Raw genomic sequence first — 23,470 nt, 5'->3', positions numbered from 1 at the left:
CCCTCTCGTTAGGATTTTCTTTGTAACAATGTGGTAATTCGTGGTAATTCATGCCCCATCTCTCAGGACATCACAATGTGTTTAATGCCGGTCCTTTGTCTCAATTACAAAGAACTGCCGCACGTTTGTCTGTGGTCTGCCATGTAAATGAGGGCTTTCCAATTTTTGGGCGAGTCTATCGCTCCTCATGGCGCTAAATCTAATTTTGCCATCATTTCCAGGCTTATCCTACTGTGCGGTAATTTTATTTGATACCACTGAAGCCAGGCTCTGCATTACATTTTACATTGCCAGAGATGGGATTTATAGTAAGCGAATAAGGGGGAATTCCGATTAAAAGTGATGTATCAAGAGAGATGGATGATTCATTAAAGAGGGAGAATAGGGAGGGAGATAATAATAAAAGTGAGAAAGGCTCTGGAGTTTAGAGATACTGTAGAAAGCTTATTGTTTGATGGTGGGGAGCTCTGCTCTCTGCCACTTTGGTAGATTTTGATAATGTGGTTGCTATAGCTTTCTTGGTCTTCAGGAAAGCCCCTCTACTTTCCCTCATGATACACATTAGCCCCTAGCTTTCAGTTCTTTTGCTAAATACTTTTGAATGATATCATACATTTTCACAGGACCAAGCCAAGCCCTTAGAAAAAAGAAACTACCTAGAACCAAAGGGTTTTCCTAGAGGGACAGCAACATCATCCTTTATGAGGCCTTTTGTTAAAACCTCATCAGGCCGAGGACCCCAGCAAATCTGCGTTTTTTTCACTACCTCTGCATTTCTTCACTACTTTTGCATGTCCAGCCATTATATTTAGCATCACAATGAAATGTTTTACCATTTTCTTTTCAGGTCAAGCAAGGCTACAAGTAAAATGCAAAACAGTTGCATTCAGATCTGCCGAGGTCTGCCAAGCCTTGACCTTATAAAAATGCATTTAGTACAGAAATGGTTTGCTCAGTGTGAAATGAAATGAATATCCAACAAGTGAGTGATAACTTTGTTTGGAATTCGTGACAGCAACTATGTGACTTTATTTCAGTAATATAGACACTATGTCCTGGAATTTCCTATGATCTATGTAGAAGCTCCTTACCTCCTAACTACTCTTGTGTGGCTTGTGAGTGTCATAGAACAAAACAGATTACATGTAATGTACGTGTATGTCAGAGTCTACAGAAGTTTTTTTGTGAGAAGACCCTGCCCTGGAACCCTTCGGGATCAAGCTCAGTCCTCATTTATCAGACAGACTAGCGGTTAGTATCTATGCAGATGCATAGGAAATAGACTAATCCAATGGTACAGAAGTCTGTAGCTCAACACACACAATGTAAAAGGGTTAGAAGTCCAAAGTGCACCGGGGATACGGTGGGAATCAAGGAGTTAAAGAGTGAAGGCATTCATTGTAACATTAACACATCTTTCTCTTTATACGTGACTTTGTGTTTGACAGTGTCATTTTGACAACTCAATCTTTCTCACCATTTTACACTACCTACAGTTGAAGTCAGAAGTTTACATACACTTAGGATGTAGTCATTAAAACTAGTTTTTCAACCACTCCACAAATGTATTGTTAACAAACTATAGTTCCAAACGTCTGAAGGTACCACGTTCATCTGTACAAACAATAGTATGCAAGTATAAACACCATGGGACCACGCAGCCGTCATACCGCTCAGGAAGGGGACGCGTTCTGTCTCCTAGAGATGAACGTACTTTGGTTCGAAAAGTGCAAATCAATCCCAGAACAACAGCAAAGGACCTTGTGAGATGCTGGAGGAAACCAGTACAAAAGTATCTATATCCAGAGTAAAACTAGTCCTGTATCAACATAGCCTGAAAGGCCGCTCAGCAAGGAAGAAGCCACTGGTCAAAAAACGCCATAATAAGACAGACTATGGTTTGCAATTGCACACGGGGACAAAGATCTTACTTTTTGGAGTAATGTCCTCTGGTCTGATGAAACAAAAATAGAACTGTTTGGCCATAATGACCATTGTTATGTTTGGAGGAAAAAGGGGAGGCTTTGCAAGCCAAAGAACACCATCCCAACCGTGAAGCATGGGGGTGGCAGCATCATGTGGTGGGGGTGCTTTGCTGCAGGAGCGACTGGTACTCTTCACAAAATAGATTGCATCATGATTAAGGAAAATTATGTGGATATATTGAAGCAACATCAAGACATCAGTCAGGAAGTTCAGGCTTGGTCGCAATGGGTCTTCCAAATGGACAATGACCCCAAGAATAATTCCAAAGTTGTGGCAAAATGGCTTAAGGACAACAAAGTCAAGGTATTGGAGTTCTTCCCATTCTTCTCTACTATTATTCTGAATTTCCACATTCTTAAAATAAAGTGGTGATCCTATCTGACCTAAGACAGGGAATGTTTACTAGGATTAAATGTCAGGAATTGTGAAAAACTGAGTTTAAATATATTTGGCTAAGGTGTATGTAAACTTCCAACTTCAACTGTATATCGTCCCTGGACCTGGTGGGTCCATAGGGCTTTGCAATATCCTATTAGGACAGCAATTGGCCCTCTGACCTGCATCTCATCCAAGGGCCTTGTCACTCACTGAACATGGCAGTCATTTCTCCTGGGAATCCAATTTAATAGAGGTGTATGTCTTGAAGCGTGCAGGGAATTGCCTACTTATCAACACTATGTACACCATCAATAAAATCAACTATCAAAGTACCCGATTTAGCTGTCCATTAAATGGCTTTTGTATTTAATTTAGACTATACCGTGGAGTCCCGGAGGACCTCATCTTGTTAATTACAGTCAAGAAAACATTTGGCTCCTCTGTCTTATTGAAGAGCTCCTTCAAAAGGGCAAATCGATCCATAGGACCCAGGTGTTGGCAAGGTCACTGTTTCTATTTAGCACAAGGTAGTAGAGCACCATCTTCCAAGGTTTAACTTCAAAAGCACTTGGACAGGAATGAGTGGGTCCAGATAGAAAGGGAGTGAGAGAGAGGTCAGGCGGTAAGAAGAAAACACAATATTCTACATTATGTTCAGCTTAACAGCAAGTGGATTTCCTTTTGTCGAACATGAACAAAAGCCCTTTCAAAGGAACTCGGCATGTTGGCACTTAAGAGAACTCCATGGGGATGACGAGGTAGCCTTGAGGAAAAATGTGTCAAATTTTCCCCGTGGGTGGAGGAGGGGGGGGTGGGGGGCATGGGGGACTTCAGTCCATACAGTCGATCCTCTTTTGGAATTCATTACCATTCACTCCATCTCCATATATTTGTCTTTGTCATTCTTGTCTCCTCCTTCATATCCATATACACGCTGCTTATTTATTAAACATGATGTTTATCCGTTCTGTGTGAGTTTTGTATCAAATCAAATTGTATTAATCACATGCTCCGAATGCAAACAGTGATTGTCCATAATGGCGCCGGAGGGTATGGCTGCCGTCTTATCGGCTCTTAACCAACCATGCTACTTTGTTTGTTTTTTCACGTTGTTCATAACTTGTTTTGTACATCATGTTGCTGCTACCATCTCTTATGACTGAAATAGCTTCTGGACATCAGAACTGCGATTACTCAACTCAGATTAGACAGAGTTTTTCTTCAATGAATAGGACGGGAGGGATATACTACAGACACCTGACCCGGCCCGGATCCCCATCATTCGCTGGAGAAGGAAACAGAGATTTCACAGGAAAAAGATCAGGGTGCCTTGTGAGGATCAGACGACGAGTGGCTAATCTGCCTTTGCCTTCCGTCCTGCTAGCTAATGTTCAATCACTGGAAAAATAAATGGGATGAACTGAAAGCACGTATATCCTACCAACGGGACATTCAAACCTGTAATATCTTGTGTTTCACCGAGTCGTGGCTGAATGACGACATTTAAGAACACACAGCTGGCGGGTTATACACTCTATCAGCAGGATAGAAACCAGCCTCTGGTAAGACACGGTGCGAGGGGCCTATGCATATATGTAAACAACAGCTGGTGCACGATATCTAGTCTCGAGGCTTTGCTCGCCTGAGGTAGAGTTATCTCAGGATACGCTGTAGACCACAATATCTACCTAGAGAGTTTTCATCTGTATTTTTTGTAGCTGTCTACATACCACCACAGACCGATGCTGGCAGTAAACCGCACTCAATGAGCTGTATACCGCCATAAGCAAACAGGAAATGCTCATCCAGAGACGGCGCTCCAAGTGGCCTGGGACTTCAATGCAGGGAACTTAAATCAGTTTTACCTCATTTCTATCAGAATGTTAAATGTGCAACCAGAGGGGAAAACAATTCTAGACCCACCTTTACTCCAAAAAGAAAGTCTATATACAGTGTGTGCAAAAGCATGAGAGGTAGGCAATAATAGGCCATAGGAGCAAATAGTTACAATTTGCAGATTAACACTGGACTGATAAATGAGCAGATGATGATGTGCAAGTAGAGATACTGGTGTGCAAAAGAGCAGAAAGTAAAAAAATAAAAACAGTATGGGGATGAGGTAGATAGATTGGATGGGCTATTTACAGATGGACTATGTACAGCTGCAGCGATCGGTTAGCTGCCCCAGATAGTGATGTTTAAAGTTGGTGATGGAAATAAAAGTCTCCAACTTCAGGCGATTTTTTGCAATTCGTTCCAGTCACTGGCAGCAGAGAACTGGAAGAAAGGCGGCCAAATGAGGTTGTTGGCTTTGGGGATGATCAGTGAGATATACCTGCTGGAACGTGTGGGTGGGTGTTGTTATCGTGACAGTGAACTGAGATTAGGCGGAGCTTTACCTAGCATAAAATTAAAGATGACCTGGAGCCAGTGGGTTCTGGCGACGAATAGTAGAGAGGTGCTAGCCGACTAGAGCATACAGGTCACAGTGCTGGGTGGTATAAGGTGATTTGGTAACAAAACAGATGGTACTGCTGATAGACTGCATCCAGTTTGCTGAGTCGAGTGTTGGAAGCTATTTTGTAGATGACATCGCCGAAGTCGAGGATCGGTAAGATAGTCAGTTTTACTAGGGTAAGTTTGGCGGCTTGAGTGAAGGAGGCTTTGTTGCGAAATAGAAAGACGATTCTAGATTAGATTTTTGATTGGAGATGTTTAATATGAGTCTGGAAGGAGAGTTTACAGTCTAGCCAGACACCTAGGTATTTATAGTTGTCCACATATTCTAGGTAGGAACTGTCCAGGGTGGTGACGCTAGTCGGGCAGGTGCGGGCAGCGAACGGTTGAAAAGCATGCATTTGGTTTTACTAGTGTTTAAGAGCAGTTGGAGGCCACGGAAGGAGTGTTGTATGGCATTGAAGCTTGTTAGGAGGTTAGTTAGCACAGTGTCCAAGGAAGGGTGTCATCTGCGTAGAGGTGGATCAGGGAATCGCCCGCAGCAAGAGCGCATCATTGATATATACAGAGAAAAGAGTTGGCCCGAGAATTGAACCCTGTGGTACCCCCATAGAGACTGCCAGAGGTCCGGACAACATGCCCTCCGATTTTACACACTGAACTCTGTCTGCAAAGTAGTTGGTGAACCAGGCTAGGCAGTCATTAGAAAAACCAAGGCTATTGAGTCTGCCGATAAGAATACGGTGATTGACAGAGTCGAAGCCTTGGCCAGGTCGATGAAGACGGCTGCAAAGTACTGTCTTTTATCGATGGCCGTTATGATACCTTGAGCGTGGCTGAGGTGCACCCGTGACCGGCTCGGAAGCCGGATTGCACAGCAGAGAAGGTACGGTGGGATTCGAAATGGTCAGTGATCTGATTATTAACTTTGCTTTTGAAGACTTTAGATAGGCAGGGCGGGATGGATATAGATAGGTCTTTAACAGTTTGGGTCTAGGGTGTCACCTCCTTTGAAGAGGGGGATGACCGTGGCAGCTTTCCAATCTTTAGGGATCTCGGACGATATACAAAAGAGAGGTTGAACAGGCTGGTAATAGGGGTTGCATCAATGGCGGCTGATAGTTTTAGAAAGAGAGGGTCCAGATTGTCTAGCCCAGCTGATTTGTACGGGTCCAGGTTTTGCAGCTCTTTCAAAACATCTGCTGTCTGGATTTGGGTGAAGGAGAATCTGGGGAGGCTTTTCTGTGAGTTGGTGGTGACCTAACATAATCATTTGTGGAGCTTTCGCTGTAAAGCATTTTTGAAATCAGACACTGTGGCTGGATTAATGAGAATGTTATCTTTAAATGGTGTAAAATACTTGTATGTTTGAGAAATGTGATTTATGAGATTTCTGTTGATTTGTATTTGGCGCCATGCAATTTCATTGGCTGTTGGCCAGTCCTAGACAGGTTAAGTAAGCATTTCACTGTAAGGTGAATACCTGTTGTATTCAGTGCATGTGACAAATGAAATTTGATTTGATTTCAAATGCTTACTCACGAGCCCTTAACAAACTTCTTATGGCTGCAGGGGCAGTATTGAGTAGCTTGGATGAAAGGTGTCCAGAGGTGCCCAGAGTAAACGGCCTGCTCCTCAGTCCCAGTTGCTAATATATGCATATTATTATTAATATTGGATAGAAAAAACTCTGAAGTTTCTAAAAACTGTTTGAATGATGTCTGTGAGTATAACAGAACTCATATGGCAGGCAAAAATCTGAGAAGAAATCCAAACAGGAAGTGAGAAATCTGAGGTTGGTCGATTTCAACCCAGCCCTTATTGAATTCACAGTGGGATATGGAGGACGTTGCACTTCCTAGGGCTTCCACTAGATGTCAACTATCTTTAGAAACTTGAATGAGGCTTCTACTGTGTTGTGGTGTTGAATAAGAGCTGAATGAGTCAGGTTACTGGCAGAGAACCAGGTCCTGGTCACGTGCAATTCACATGATAGCGACCTGCGTTCCAAGGAATTCTCCGGTTGGAACTTTATTGAACAACACCCACTTTATGATAACAACACCCTGAAGATTGATTCTATATTTAGTTTGACAAGTTTCTTCGACCTGTAATATAACTTTTTGAAGTTTTCGTCCGACGTTCAGATGGACCTGCATGAGCGTTTGTATTTGTATACCTAAGCCCTAACAAAAGTAGCTACTTGGACATAAATAATGGACATTATCGAACAAATCAAGCATTTATTGTGGAACTAGGATTCCTGGGAGTGCATTCTGATGAAGATCATCAAAAGTAAGGGAATATTTATAATGTGATTTCTGGTTTCTGTTGACTCCAACATGACAGATAATTTTATTTATTTTCTGAGTGCCGTCTCAGATTATTGCTGTCACGTCCTGACCTTAGTTCCTTTTTTATGTCTCTATTTTGTTTGGTCAGGGCGTGAGTTGGGGTGAGAATTCTATGTTTTTCATTCTGTGTTTTGTTCTGTGTTGTATTTCTATGTGTTTCGCCTGGAATGGGTCCCAATCAGAGGCAGCTGTCAATCGTTGTCTCTGATTGAGAACCATACTTAGGTAGCCTGTTCCCACCTGTCTCTCCTCAGGCCAGTGGTGGCTGGTCCGCTCCAGCAGTCTGAGGTGCGGGAGGTTCCTCCACCCCCTCTGGACATCGAGGGGGCCCCGGCGTACACCGTACGAGCATTCATGGACTCAAGGTGTCGGGTGAGGGGCCTTCAGTACCTCGTGGAGTGGGAGGGGTACGGCCCGGAGAAGCGATGCTGGGTACCGGCGGAGGACATCCTAGACCCATCTTTAATACAGGAGTTTCACCGTCTCCGTCCGGATCGCCCTGCGTCCCCGAGGCCGGTGTCGGCAGCCGCGCGTCAAGGGGGGGGGGGGGGGGGGGGTGTGTGGTACTCTTACGACTTCGGCTGAGGTCGGTGGTCGACGTCACCGTCTTTCTAGTCATCACCGATCCATGTTTCCTTTTTTCCTTTTGTTTTGTCTTGATTACGCACACCTGATTTCTATTCCCTTATTATGCTCCTTATTTAACCTCTCGTCTACCTTTCTGTTTTGTCCGTGATTGTTTGGGTTACTGTGTGTGTTGGAGGGTTTTCTCTTTACGGGATGTTTCCTTGTTGAAGATATTCCGTTTTTTTGTATTCATATTTTGAGGAAAGACTTGTTGTGTTTTTCTCGAACCTGTGTCCTGCGCCTGACTCAGACAACGAACCCAGCACATTGTTACATCAGCTTCCGACCATTTTACACACCAGAAGCAACCCGGCATGTCTTGGTCTGGTTTTCATAGGTTCCAACCACTTCGTAATTTTCAGCTCATGCTGTCTATCACGCCGGTCTTTTAAGCACTCTGGCTAAAGGGGGCGTTCCGTCATACTGGCACGAACTCTGAGCTCACTGGGGCGTGGCTACTGACTGCCACGCTGATCTCAAATGAAATCAAATCAAATTTTATTTGTCACATACACATGGTTAGCAGATGTTAATGCGAGTGTATCGAAATGCTTGTGCTTCTAGTTCCGACAATGCAGTAATAACCAACAAGTAATCTAGCTAACAATTCCAAAACTACTACCTTATAGACACAAGTGTAAGGGGATAAAGAATATGTACATAAAGATATATGAGTGAGTGATGGTACAGAGCGGCATAGGCAAGATACAGTAGATGGTATTGAGTGCAGTATATACATATGAGATGAGTATGTAAACAAAGTGGCATAGTTAAAGTGGCTAGTGATACATGTATTACATAAAGATGCACCTTTGTTCCTCACCAAGGAGAGAGAGAGTCATGACAGCAGTATAGATCACATTCGTTGTCTGTTCTGGTTCTGTTTATTTGACGGTTTTCTGTTCTGTTCCCTATTCCAAACCCTGGTTGAGGCTGCCTGTACTGAATGATGAAGTGCATTAATATATGTTTATGGTTTAACTTATGATGCAGCACATTAAAGCTGCAATACAGTGCATTCGGAAAGTATTCAGACCCCTTAACATTTTCCACATTTTGTGACGTTACAGCCTTATTCTAAATTGATTAAATCGTTTTTTTCCCCTCATAAATCTACACACAATACCCATAATGACAAAGCAAAACTGTTTTTTTTGCAAATTTATATATAAGAAATATATATATATAAAATCATAGTTACATAAGTATTCAGAGGCTTTACTCAGTACTTTGTTGAAGCACCTTTGGCAGTGGTTACAGCCTCAAGTCTTCTTGAGTATGACGCTACAAGATTGGCACACCAGTTTCTCCCATTATTCTCCTCTCCAGCTCTGCCAGGTTGGATGGGGAGCGTCGCTGCACAGTTATTGTCAGGTCTCTCCAGAGGTTTTCTAATGGGTTCAAGTCCGGGCTATGGCTGGGCCACTCAAGGACATTCAGAGACTTGTCCCAAAGCCACTCCTGCATTGTCTTGGCTGTGTGCTTGGGGTCGTTGTCCTGTTGAAAGGTGAACCTTCACCCCAGTCTGAGGTCCTGAAGTGCCTCTGGAGCAGGTTTTCATCAAGGATCTCTCTGTATTTTGCTTAATTCATCTTTCCCTTGATCCTGACTAGTCTCCCAATCCTTGCCACTGAGAAACATCCCCACAGCATTATGCTGCCACCCCCATGCTTCACTATAGGTTTGGTGCCAGGTTTCCTCCAGACGTGATGCTTGGCTTTCAGGCCAAAGATCTTGGTTTCATCAGACCAGAGCATATTGTTTCTCATGGTCTGACTCATTTAGGTGCCTTTGGGAAACTCCTTCCATTTAAGAATGATGGAGGCCACTGTGTTCTTGGGGACCTTCAATGCTGCATACATTTTTGGGTACTCTTCCCCAGATCTGTGCCTCGACACAATCCTGTATCTGAGCTCTATGGAGAATGGCTTGATTGTTGCACTGACATGCACTGTCAACTGTGGGACCTTATATAGACAGGGGTGTGCCTTTGTTGTAGATACGTCTCAAGGATGATCAATGGAAACAGGATGCACCTGAGCTCAATTTCGAGTCTCATAGCAAATAGTCTGAATAATTGTGCAAATATGGTATTTCAGTTTTGTACAAACATTTCTAAAAAGCTGTTTTTACTTTGTCATTATAGGCTATTGTGTGTCAATTTACGAGGGATAAAAAAACTAACATTTTTAGAATAAGGCTATTACGTAACAAAATGTGAAAAAAAGTCAAGCAGTCTGAATACTTTCAAATTCACATGGAAATGTTAATTATAGAGCTGTCGTTCTCATTGAAAGAAGGTCTAAGAAGTGGTAGATATGTTCTATGTGCGCTACTTCTATGCTTCCCATTCTTAAGTTTCGGTTTTGTACACCAGCTTCAAACAGCTGAAAACACCATATTTTTGGTTATAGAAATACTGTATATTTCACAGCGGTTTAGACTGTACAATGCTTGTTTTGTCACATAAACTGACATTAGGTGAATATTCAAATTTGTTTGTGGTTTAACTAACAGTCTGGAATTTTACTTTAACACTACTTTAATTTTACTTTAACACTACACTACATGACCATAAGTATGTGGACATCTGCTCTTTGAACATCTCATTCCAAAATCATGGGCATTAATATGGAGTTGGTCCTCCGTTTGCTGGCATAACAGCCTCCACTCTTCTGGGAAGGCTTTCCACTAGATGTTGGAACATTGCTGCGGGGACTTTCAGCCAGCCACAAGAGCATTAGTGAGGTCAGGCACTGATGTTGGGTAATTAGGCCTGGGTCGCAGTCAGCGATCCAAATCATCCCAAAGGTGTTTGATGAGGTTGAGGTCAAGGCTCTGTGCATGCCAGTCAAGTTCTTCCACACCGATCTCGACAAAACATTTCTATATGGATCTTGCTTTGTCCACAGGGGCATTGTCATGCTGAAACAGGAAAGGGCCTTCCCCAAACTGTTGCTATGAAGTTGGAAGCACAGAATTGTCTAGAATGTCATTGTATGCTGTAGCGTTAAGATTTCCCTTCACTGGAACTAAGGATCCTAGCTTGAACCATGAAAAACATCCCCAGACCATTATTCTCCCTCCACCAAAATTGACAATTGGCACTAGGCATAGCGTTCTCCTGGCATCCGCCAAACCGACATTTGTCTGTCGGACTGCCAGATAGTGAACCATGATTCATCACTCCACAGAACGCATTTCCACTGCTCCATAATCCAATGGCGGTGAGCTTTACACCACTCCAGCCGACGCTTGGAATTGCGCATGGTGATCTTAGGCTTGTGTGCAGCTGCTCGGCCATGGAAACCCTTGAAGTTCCCGACAAATGGTTATTGTGCTGGCGTTTCTTTTAGAGGAAATTTGGAACACGGTAGTGAGTGTTGCAACCGAGGACATCTTTTTTACATTTTATGTGCTTTAGCACTCAGCGGTCCCATTCTGTGAGCTTGTGTGGCCTACCACTTCAAAATAACAGCACTTACAGTTGACTGGGGCAGCCGTAGTAGGGCAGAAATTTGACAAACTGACTTGAGATTGCATGGTTGTGTGCCAAATCTAGTCATTTTAAGTGACATACTTTTGTATATATAGTGTAACTAGTATATTATCATTGATATAAAATTAGTTTGGGGTTTCTCCCAGATTTACTGAAACAAGTATTTTTTAAATTTAACTAGGCAGTTAAGAACCAATTCTTATTTACAGTGATGGCCTACAGTGAACTGACTTGTTCAAGGGCAGATTTTTACCTTGTCAGCGCAGGGATTCGATCCAGCAACCTTTCGGTTCCTGGCCCAACGCTCTAACCACTAGGCTACCTGCCACTCCTCGTTGTTTTTAGTGTCAAACCACCAATTGATAGCACCTTGTTTTCTAGTAAAAATAGTTTTTAAAAACCTACATGTACGGTGTCCATATTACGACAGTCTCACAAAGAGTTACAAGGAGTTGGTGTCAGCGTCGCTGAGACTGACCACAACTCCTTATAAGACTAGCAGTAACTCTCGTTGACAATTACATAATTTAAAAAAAAATCATCACCACTGTTCACTACTTTCAATGAAAACCAACTGCATATTTAAAAAATAGCTTCATGTAATGAAAGTTTAGGTTTATTTTACATTACCTTGTTTTGTGCCTGCCAGTTGGCTGTAGGCTTCTTCGCTAGCAGCGTGCTAGCTAACTAGCTGGCAGAAAAATCATTTTCGCTTCCCACATCTCCCCCATGTCAAATAATCGGATTTATAATTAAATATTTGTCCTGGCAAATATTTACTTGCCAATGTAATTGACAACATCAACCCAGTTTTTAATATGCTGCTGGAATGTATTCGTTCCCATAGCAGCTAAATATGGAATGTACATATGTAGGTGTTAATTTGTATTTTGTAAGTGTTAATTTGTCATTTGTATTTTTGGTGGATTCAACCCATTATCAGGTGATGATTTATTGTTCTTATTTCTTACAGGTACAATGTGGACACCAGAAGTTCAAACATTTCAAAACATGTAAGCATACCGGTGACTTCATACAATTGATATAAGCATACTTAACTGTGTGGCATGCAAATATGTATCTATTTACTTCATGAACTCTCAAGGGAGAATTAAAGCGGTTACATTTGGTTAGTCTTTGATTTGATTACTTATTGGTTCGTTTTTTCAAGGGGAGAATGTTGGAATAATGAACAAAAAAAATTTAAAATGTTTGTTTTTTGTCTCTGCAGTTATCCAACTAACAGATATGTTTTTCTCTCTCAATTGCAAACCTTTGTGGATGAGCAGAAGGTTAGTCAACAAAATAACTGGGTTGCACTTTAATTTATAGTGTTGAAATAACAGGGTAACGTCCGGAAAGTAATAGGAAACAACAGGAAAATAAGACGGCAACAAACAGGTAAGAACGCAGTAATAATCCTTTAATAGTTAGTTTGTAGCTGTTAAATACTGATAATAAGTTAGATGAATTTTCCTGGTTGTTATGTAGAAAAAAATGTTATCCATAATAGAGGCTAATAAGCAAAGTTAAGTATTTAAGGTCATTTCCCTCTTCTTAGCAGCACCGTTTATACTTATTAGGAATTAAACATTTGAGGAACTACAGTACAACCTCAAAATGTACATTTTGGGTCTTTGCTTGTACTGTAGCTGGGTAGTTACTTTGTCGTTGCTGTGTTGTTTTGTTGTTTTTTCCTATTACTTTCCGGTCTTTACCTAGTTATTTCAGCACTCTACTTAAGTCATTGTTATGTAAATTACTATTACTTTCTTTATAGTTTTACCATAGTTTCAGTGTACTTATGGGGCCTTAAAACTGTATTCTAAAGCAACGATCTGTTCCCCGGTATATTACTATTACTTTCTTAAATGTTTCCCAACATACAGTGTCTTCAGAAAGTATTCACACTACTTGACTTGTTCCACATTTTGTTGTGTTACAGCCTGAATTTAAAATTGATTAAATTGAGATATTTTGTCATAATACCGCATAATGTCAAAGTGGATTTATGTTTTTCAATTTAAAATAAAATGAATAGAAAATGTAAAGCTGAAATTTCTTGAACCAATAAGTATTCAACCCCTTCAGTTCAGGAGTAAAAATTTGCTTAACAAGTTGCATGGACTCAATTTCAAACACAGATTCAACCACAAAGACCAGGGAGGTTTTCCAATGCCCCGCAAAGAAGGGCACCTGTTTGTAGATGGGTAAAAAAAAAGATGACATTGAATATCCGTTTGAGCATGGTGAAGTTATTGATTACATTTTAGATGGTATATCAATACACCCAGTCACTACAAAGATACAAGCGCCCTTCCTAACTCAGTTGCTGTAGAGGGAGGAAACCGCTCATGGATTTCACCATGAGGCCAATGCATCCTGTTTGCAATAAGGCACTAAAGGAAAACTGCCCAAAAAGAAGTGTACTTTATGTCCTGAATACAAAGCGTTATGTTTGGTGCAAATCCAACACAACACATCACTCTTCATATTTTCAAGCTTAGTGGTGGCTTCATCGTGTTATGGGTGTTCTCGTTAGATTTACATAAGTATTCACACCCCTTTGCTATCACACTCTGAGCTCAGATGCATCCAGTTTCCTTTGATCATCCTTGAGATGTCACGTCAACTTGATTGGAGTCCACCTGTTTGGACATGATTTAGAAAGAAACACAACTATCTACATAAGGTCCCATAGTTGACAGTGCATGTCAGAGCAGAAACTATACCATGAAGTTCAATGAATTATCCATAGATCCCCGTGATATAATTGTGATGAGGCATATATCTAAGAAAGGATATAAAACCATTTCTAGAGTGTTAAAAGTTTGCAAGAGCACAGTGGTCTCCATCATTGGAGAAAAAAAAAAATGGAACTAATCTCTCAGCACTACGTCCGACCAGACTGAGCAACCGGGCAAGAAGGACCTTGGTCAGGGAGGTGACCAAGACCCAATGACCACTTTGACAGAACTACAGAGTTCCTTGGCTGAGATGGGAGAACCTGCCAGAAGGACAACTTCAACAATCTGGGCTTTATGGGAGAGTAGACAGAAGGGAACAACTTCTGAGAAAAAAGCACATGACAGCACACCTGGAGTTTGCAAAAAAGGCACCTGATAGACTCTGAGATCAATAGGCAAACATTCTGTGGTCTGATGAGACATGTAACTTTTTCACCTGAATGCAAAGCGCTATGTCTGGAGAAAACCAGGCACAGTTCATCACCCATATAACACCGTCCCTACCGTGAAGCATGGTGGTGGCAGCATCATGCTATGGGGATGCTTTTCAGAGGCAGGGACTGGGAGACTGGTACGGATAGAGGGAACAATGAATGGAGCCAGATACAGGCAAATCCTTGATTAAAATCTGCTTCAGAGTGCAAACGACCTTAGGACAATGATCCCAAACATACAGCCAAAGCAACGTTGGAATTGTTCAGAACAAAAATGTGAACGTCCTTGACTAGCCCAGCCAAAGCACAGACTTGAATTCCATTGAAAATCTGTAGAATGACTTGAAGATTGCTGTTCATCGCCGCTCCCCATTTCATTTAACAGAAAATCGTGAGAAAATCTGCACGGAAGAATCCAGATTTGCAAAGCTGATACAGACATACCTAAGACAACTAAAATCTTGTAAACGCCACCAAAGGTGCTTCTACAAATGATTGACTCAGGGGTGTGAATACTTATGTAAATGAGATATTTCTGTATTTAATTTTCAATACATTTCAAAAAACCATGTCTTCACGTTGTCATTATGGGGTATTGTGTGTAGAAGAGTGAGATTTTTGTTGTTGTATTTAATCCGTTTTAAATCAGGCTGTAACACAACAAAATGTGGAATAAGTCAAGGGTATGAATCTTTTCTGAAGGCACTCTTAGTATGATGTAGTTTCTCATATGTTTCTGTTAAATAAACAGTATTTCTTCGAAAGTTCCAAGTACATTCCAAATAAGTATAGACAGTGCTGCTGAGAAGATGGAAATTGCCTTAAATACTTACTACATAACTTTGCTTATTGGTCTCGATTATTGATTTATTTTCACTAACAAATAATTATTTCTACATAACAACCAGGAAAATTCATATAACTTTATATTAGTACTTAGAAGCTACATACTGACTATTAATGGGTTATTACCACGTACTTACCTGGTCGGTGTCGTCTTATTTCCCTGTTGTTTCCTATTGCTTTCCGTACGTTACCCTGTTATTTCAGCACTGTAAACTAAAGTGCTACCCTGTATGGCGCTAATGTATGGAATGCATCCCAAATGGCACCATATTCCCTGCTTTTGACTAGGACCCATAGGACTCTGGTCAAAAGTAGTGCAGTATGTGGAATTACATATATCGTTACTGGGGACCTTGATTGATTTCCACAGGATATATTGCATTGTATCAATCAAAATTGTATGAACAGTGAACCATGATCCTCGGACAGTAGTCACTTTCAACAGCTGCCGTGCCATAGGTGTCCTTCATTTTATAATGGTCAAGTTCAAGGGTTCAGATGAATGACCTGTATGGTTGACATTATCTTTTCATTATCTTTGGGGGGGGGGGGGGGGGGGGGGAGTGTCGAGGGTGGCATATATCGATGTTATCAGGACCTTCTCAAACGTCCGAAATCGACATGTGTTTCTGGTGACCAGGCTGCACATAGTGTTTCTTGGTAGTCTTTAACAAGGCATCCTTAGGTATTCATATAAATAAACATACAGTATTTTTTAAGTTCTAGATTGCAGGAACAAGCTGTTTCAGGTGTTTGAAAAACGCTAAATTCTCCAACTTCAGGACGGGGGGGGGGGGGCAGCCCCCCTCCGGACCAACTCCTCCCCAGCCATCCTCACATACTATTTGCCCCCTCAGATTTATAGGATGCATGACACCCATGAATCAAACCCTCTGTCCCGTCCATACAGTGTATCTGTAAAAACGTAACAATAAGATCAGAGCCTGTCTGGCATGTGAGACTATGGGATTATAGGAGCTAGGTGTTAAATCTAAATCTGATGCCCCTCCATGCAAAGCATAATAGGGACTAGGTGTTGTGCTAAAACTGATGCCCCTCCAGGCAAAGCATAATAGGGACTAGGTGTTGTGCTAAAACTGATGCCCCTCCAGGCAAAGCATAATAGGGACTAGGTGTTGTGCTAAAACTGATGCCCCTCCAGGCAAAGCATAATAGGAGCTAGGTTTTATGCTAATTATGGTACCCCTCCTTCTACAGGACTTCCTGGGCCAGATGTTCTGCACTCTGGGGGAGATCATCGGTTCCACAGGCAGTCGGCTGGAGAGAACCCTCTCGTAAGTCTACCAATATGTCTATCAAATATCTACTGTGTATCTGCTGTGTAATAGCATGCATCAAAACACGATCTGCTACTGTACGCCTCCGCATTTGACAGGCTTCCAGAATCTCACAATGTTCACATTGCCTCGTAGATAGTGAAAAACAAGAACACAATCGTTGGTGTGTCTACGCCCGGAGGCTTCCACTGTACAACAGGCATGTAACTGGAGATGAATCTATCGTCAAAACTTCAGCTGAGAAGGATTGTATTTTACGAGAGCTTGAGGCAATAACACATGCTATGGCGATAACTAGACCTGTCTGGAAGGTCAGGTGGGTTAGGGTTTGCTCAATCAAGCACAGCTACACTCTTTCAAAAAAAGGTGCTATCTAGAACCTAAAATGGTTATTTGGCTGTCCCCTTACACAGAACCCAAACCGTCTGGGTGCGTGCACCATCGTGCGCCATCGTGCATAAATGTATTTTGTCACCCCACACCAAACACGATCACGACACGCAGGTTAAAATATCAAAACAAACTCTGAACCGATTATATTAATAGTCCAAAAGCTTGCACTTGCTAGCTAATTTGTCCCATTTAGCTAGCTTGCTGTTACTAGCTAATTTGTCCTGGGATATAAACATTGAGTTGTTATTTTACAAGAAATGCACAAGGTCCTCTACTCCACCAATTAATCCACACATAAAACGGTCAACCAAATTGTTTCTAGTCATCTCTCCTCCTTCCAGTTTTTTTCTTGTCTTGACTTTATATTATGATTGGCAACTTTCATAAATTAGGTGCATTACCGCCACTGACCTCGTTCGTCTTCAGTCACCCACGTGGGTATAACCAATGAGGAGATGGCACGTGGGTACCTGCTTCTATAAATGAGGAGGTGGGAGAGGCAGTGCAGTGCGATCTGCGTCAGAAATAGAACTGACTTGCAATAATTTAATAATATAGATTTCTATATTATTCACGCGACGCGAGTAGTGTAGTTAGCCTGTTAGCAGGACCCTTTGAATAAACTTTCCAGAGAGGGTTCTACATGGAACCCAAAGGGGTTCTATGTGGAACCAAAAAGGTTCTCATATGGGGTCAACCGAAGAACATGATTTAAATTATATTTGAACCCATGTCAGTCGCACAACACTGGCCCAGTGAATCACCTAATACATGTGTTCCTCTGTAGCTCAGTTGGTAGAGCATTGCTTGATTCCCGGGACCACCCATACGTAAAATATCTATGCACACATGACTAAGTCTCTTTGGATGAAAGCTTCTGCTAAAATGGCGTATATTATTTTATATGTAATAGACTCAGGATGGAATTGGGCCCTTTTCAATTCAATAGCCAAGGTTTTGAGAACTCAAATTGAATTTGCAAGGAAACAATTACAACATTTTACATATCCGGGAAAACACACTGACCAGCTTTGATTGAATGCGTCTCTGTCTCTCTGCCTCTCTCGCTCTCTTGCTCTTTCTCTCTCTCTTGCTCTTTGCGTTTGGTGTAAGTAGCAGACAACAGCACAATGCCATAAAGCACAAACTCCGAGGTCCTATTCCCACTAAGAGATATGAAGGAGAGTCTGAGAAGCGGGGTGGCGAAAGAGAATGCTACTTTTCAATTAACATTACGTCCTTGCCTTAACCTTTCACTGTGGCTGGCAACGCAACATTGTTGGTCTGCAGCTCAAATTTACCATAAATATCACAGTAGCCACAGTAGCCACTAGCCAGTAAGCACAAACTTTTCAACAATGACAGAAACTTTTCTTCTAAAATATATTACTCTCTTGAATAATGTAACAATGCACAAGCATGTATGTGCAGACAATTAAAGGGTTTATTTTCTCATCTGTAGGCTACACTTATTACATTTGAGCTTTAAGACAAAAGCACAGAGTTGCTATGATGGTTCTTCCTTTAAAAGTTACGAGCTTATGCCGTCACCATTAGTGGTAGATGATGGCATTCTGTCATTGCACCACACTATCACAAGGAGGCGTTAGAATGCTGATCTATCGGTAGTCTAAACTGTGGCACAAATGTACTATCTTTTTGTAAATTAATGGAGGCTTTTATTTTTTATTTTTTTGAGTCTCACTTCTCTGGCACTAGTTTCCTGCGTCAGGCAACAACAACAAAAAACTGTTGGTGGTCCTGGAGTTAAGAGATTGGGTAAATACAATGGGGGAATTACACTTGACATGTGGTTTTGGTTTCTCTCCCTCTAAAAACAGAGATAAATAATTCTAAATAACAAACTGGCTTTATTTACAAATTAGTAAGAATGTCTCACCCCATGTTCAAGAATGGTCTTTTTCACTTTATCCAGATTACAATCGCTCACATTCGGTTATTTGAAAACAAAATAATCTACAAAATATTGTTATTTTTTAAACAAGCCATAGAAAGTTGGTTGCAATTTCAGTTTAATCCACCAGAAAAGACAGAACAAATAATACAACAAATATTGTGGTTAATAAACTCAAATATACTAATTGATTTTTAAAAATCTATCAGTTGGAACAATGTTTCCACTCTGAGAATGAGAATAGTAAATGACTGTAATTAATACACTCATTCAATACATTGGAATACAACAGAAGCCATACACCCATGATGGGCTGTTAGCAGGACAATAGCCTCTTGCCAAGAAGGAGGGTAGGCAAGGAGGGTAATTATTAACCCTGCATTATAATTATATAAAAGCCCCTTAGATATTAGATAACAACATCTTTCCAAACACTTGTTTTTCACAAGGGCTATTAGCAGGACAATAGACACCATGTGGTCCCAAAAAAACCTCTCTGACATAGGGTCCAGCATATCTCTTGATGAAGTCATTCAATGTCTCACCAGCTTTAATCCATGCCTGGGCCTGCAGCACACAAAGTTCTTTGTTTGTCAGATGAATCATTGGGTCGAAACTACAGAACAAAACAAAACAAGAGAACACACATGGTTAATGTTCTGTACAAAAATAATAAATATATATATATATATAAGATGTCTTACAGAGCCTTACCATAAGTCCACTTATGTTTCTTCAACTGTCTTCTGACTGTGATTAGAGTGGTGTTGATCGCTCATCCGATCGCTCATCAACTTCAACCATCAGGGAGTCGATGGCTTGAATAGTGTAGCTGGAAATGGAATACAATGTAAAAATGTGCAGCATACAGTAAAGACCAGCAGTTGATTTATTGAAGCATTATTTTTAGCATTATTAGGTCTACTTTACAGTATTGTAGCCTACTGTACCTCCATTTTCCTGAGCTTTCGCGTTCTGTGTAACACAGGCGAATAGCACTGTCCGTGACGATAATCCCCAAGTCTAACAGTATTTTACCGACATGTTTAATTATTCAACGCTCCTTTCTCTTCTCTGTGCTGGAGTTCTTTTATGAATACAAAATAATAAATGATAAATAAACAAACTGTTGCTTACCGGAACACCCAAAGTCATTCAATTGTTAAAATAGGATTTGAAGCAATAGCCTACCCGTGTGTGGTCAACTATTTCAGCACTGTTTCGTGCTACTCTGAGACAAGCATGTGGACTGGTCTTGATAAATCAATTCGATTTGTATGTTTGGGTCTCTGTTTGCCTACAATTAGGTTTTGGAAATGTTAGGATTATTTTGCTCTTCACTCGCAGTCACTTAGTAACCTACTCCCGACCGGTCACATTGTACAGTGCCATATTTTCCTAATGGAAACCCTGAGGGTTTTGTTTTTCTTGTAATAGAAACACCATAATATTAAGCTACATTTCGTAAAATCAATACCATATGCTAGGCCTAGCTTACAACATTACAACAAACCATGCTTAATTTGTATCAATTTCATGCAAATCATTACATGTGGTAAAAGCAAATTGCGACTGAAAACGTGGGTATAAGTGAGGAGTGAGGAGAGGAGCTGTTTTATATGGAAGCTCATACCCGCCATCAAAATATCAACGTGCACAATTAGTCTGTGCTTCAGTCTGATTAACTGTAGCCTACTGATAACAACCATAGCTGCAGGTAGCTTAGGGAAGCCTATGCGCTCTTATCCCACCTGGGCCAGGTCGAAATGCAGTTTTGCACAGATCCATACACTGTGTGTGCCTTCAGTTGACAAACTACACTTCCTCCCCAGTTAGCTTACAAACAGGTATTTGGAGCACGCTAGATTGCTAGTTAGCACAGGTGGCGACATATGTCTTTCTTATGTCTTTCGCAAACAAGCTGATATGAAAGATACATTTATTATGTTTCCAAAACAGTACCACAATGATGTGTGTTAATGTTTAGAGCAAGCATCAGGGCTCTTAACAAAAGAAGATACTTTCGTAAAAAAGCTCTAAAGTAGTTAGCGTCTATGAAGCTAACTTTAGTATTTTTGTTAGCTGCTATAGATTGGATCATTCCAGATAGTTTTAGAGGATGACTAAACTGTGTGTTTGCGCTCTCATGAGGCAGGCAATGAGGCAGGCAGGGTTTTCCACTAGATAACACAGCCACAAAGTCAGATTCCACAGACTGGAGAGGAGTGAGGGGCGAAGAATGAAACCAAGTGCAGAGTGCAGTCAAACAACAAGGTGATGATGCATCCAGACATAGTTGTTGAGAGGTGTGGTTAATGAGACTGTTGCCTGTAGCTAGGAGCCCACTGTAACTGACAAGTGAATGCAACTGAAAATTACCGCGTAAAATCCCAGGGTCAGGGTTGTATTCACCTGAGAAAAGAGGCAAACGGGCTGAAATGTAAGAAAATACACGCCTGCTTTCTTTTCCATAGCAAAACGTTTTTCTAAATTTTTCTATAGAGTGAACTAATGAATATGTCTGGTGAATGCGTTTGTTTCTGCTGCTTTGAAAGTGTTGTGGCAGCGCCACACCATATTGAAAAGTACTGGGGCAAATGCTGTCTTGCCACACATTTTCTGTCAGTTCTGGCTCTATGTAACTATGTTGGGAGATAACTAGCAAATACTGGTTGACTGGTGCTGACAAAGAGTGTTTGACTGTGTGTGTGTGTGTGTGTCCTACCATGCAAAGACTCACACTCCCATGGAGTGAGATGATAAGAGGGACCAAGGCAGAGAGAGAGAGAGGTATTGATCACAGTAGAGGCCACACTACACCACACCTCGATGGCTGCAACATACGTGCACACACACACACACACACACACACACACACACACACACACACACACACACACAAAACATAGTATTATTCCTCTGACTTGATGTGCATGTTTCTATGGCAACTGAGAGTGCATAATGTCTCATTCTGTATCTATCACCAACATTTCAGTCGGGATAAACTGTTTCATCTTTTCCATTCTGTTCTCTAAAATGGCATCAGACAGTGCGATTATCTGCTTTCAGATCTCAAGTAAAGGGACAAAGAGAGCCTGGTGGTATTCAAAGGCAGGGGATTACTAGGGGAACCCACCACCACTGCCATACGCCAGCATAACTCCTCACAATAACAGGGCAAACATTCAGCCATTTCAACCCACAGGACCACCAACAGTATGTCTATTAAATGTGTACATAGCTGTAGCGTGTTGTCAACCCCCTGCCGACTTTGACTGAAGTGCTTGCTGCTCTCCAAAAATCGAATCATCATCTCTGCACACACGCACAAACACAATATAGGATTTCTGATTTGTGCCTGGTTACTAGACTTCAGAGAACAACTCCCCCTGTGTGAATATGTTATGGTTATTAATGCCTCTGTGAGTGCAATCATGTCTCAGGTATGCTTGATGTTGATAAAGCCATAGGGCATATTATGTCTCTTGTAACCAGTCACAGCACGAGCTTTGGGGGGATTGACGGGAACATGCCCACTCAGTGTACCAGGTGGTCATTAGTGTAATTTATGTTGGACCTGGGAGATTTAAGCCACACACACACAGACCACACCGTGTTTCATCCTTAATTTATCTCCACCCCTTCAAGTTTAACATACACACTATAGAAAAAAGAAAGGTCTCCCTCTGCCTTCCCCATTAGACATTCAAATAGGTTTGAATATGTTAAGACGGCATCAAGGCCGTATTTGTAGTTACACTTTACACTTGAGTAAGTCAGGAGTTCCTAATTCTTTCCCAGTGTCACGACGCGGCCCTTTTGGGTGTATATCGTGGCTCCTCCCTCTCTTATTCTCTCTCCCACCCCAGCTTTTACAACAGTCATAAATTCCTAGTAGAAACTCTTTTCACTGCCATGGAGTATTGAGTGAGAGAGCATATGGAGAACAAAAGGCATTCTTCTTGCCAAAACTCATAATCCTCCAAATTTGAGAATTAAACAGTATTTCTATTTTTGAGAATGTTGGAGTGGTTTGTGGACACTTAAGGGACAGTTATGTCGAGGTTGTTTCATTTGGTGATCTCATGAAGGACCGGATACACACATTACTGTTTTTGGTTGTGTACACTTCTCAATTATAGGGTTTGCATCTGATGGTTGTATAAAATATATGGTTGAATATGAAACTATTTGTGAGAAGATGTAATGTGATGTTGGCCTTCTAAACAAGATACTTGTTTAGAAATAAGGTTTTAACTAGTCAGTGGCCACTCCCCCGTGAGCCCAGACATTACATCAGGCATCATGGAACCGACCCCTTCTTCCACAGAGTATAAAACCACTCGTGACAAAATTTACATTAGACCAGAAAATATGGAGCTGTCGCTACATGTTGAAATGGTAGGCAATTTAAATCAGAGTCAAGATACTGCTGGGACAGGGTCCCCACATTGAAATGGCTACTCCTCTAGACAAAAACATGCCGGGTGACGCTGTTGTGTGAAGTGGTTCAAACTACTCTAGGGACCAGAAAAC

At 41.4% G+C, this 23,470-nt stretch overlaps 1 protein-coding gene across 2 annotated transcripts in view; it reads left to right on the top strand.

Annotated features, from left to right (window-relative positions):
* The window catches only part of LOC109867580 (copine-9-like), a 224,315-nt gene that overhangs the window by 111,927 nt on the left and 88,918 nt on the right, over window positions 1-23,470 (top strand). Inside the window, exons 1-3 of one of the 2 annotated variants that reach the window (XM_031826686.1) lie at window positions 12,281-12,314; window positions 12,591-12,593; window positions 16,547-16,623. In XM_031826686.1, the coding sequence (XP_031682546.1) occupies window positions 16,562-16,623 (62 nt within the window). In that variant the 5' untranslated portion in view covers window positions 12,281-12,314; window positions 12,591-12,593; window positions 16,547-16,561. Of the gene's footprint in view, window positions 1-12,280; window positions 12,315-12,590; window positions 12,594-16,546; window positions 16,624-23,470 lie in introns of those variants that run through there. The other variant, XM_031826680.1, reaches the window with a different exon arrangement.

The sequence above is a fragment of the Oncorhynchus kisutch genome, linkage group LG1 (assembly GCF_002021735.2).
Source record: "Oncorhynchus kisutch isolate 150728-3 linkage group LG1, Okis_V2, whole genome shotgun sequence".
NCBI classification, from domain to species: domain Eukaryota; kingdom Metazoa; phylum Chordata; class Actinopteri; order Salmoniformes; family Salmonidae; genus Oncorhynchus; species Oncorhynchus kisutch.
The sequence above is the reverse complement of the archived record's forward strand: the minus strand, read 5'-3'. Positions and strand labels throughout refer to the sequence as shown.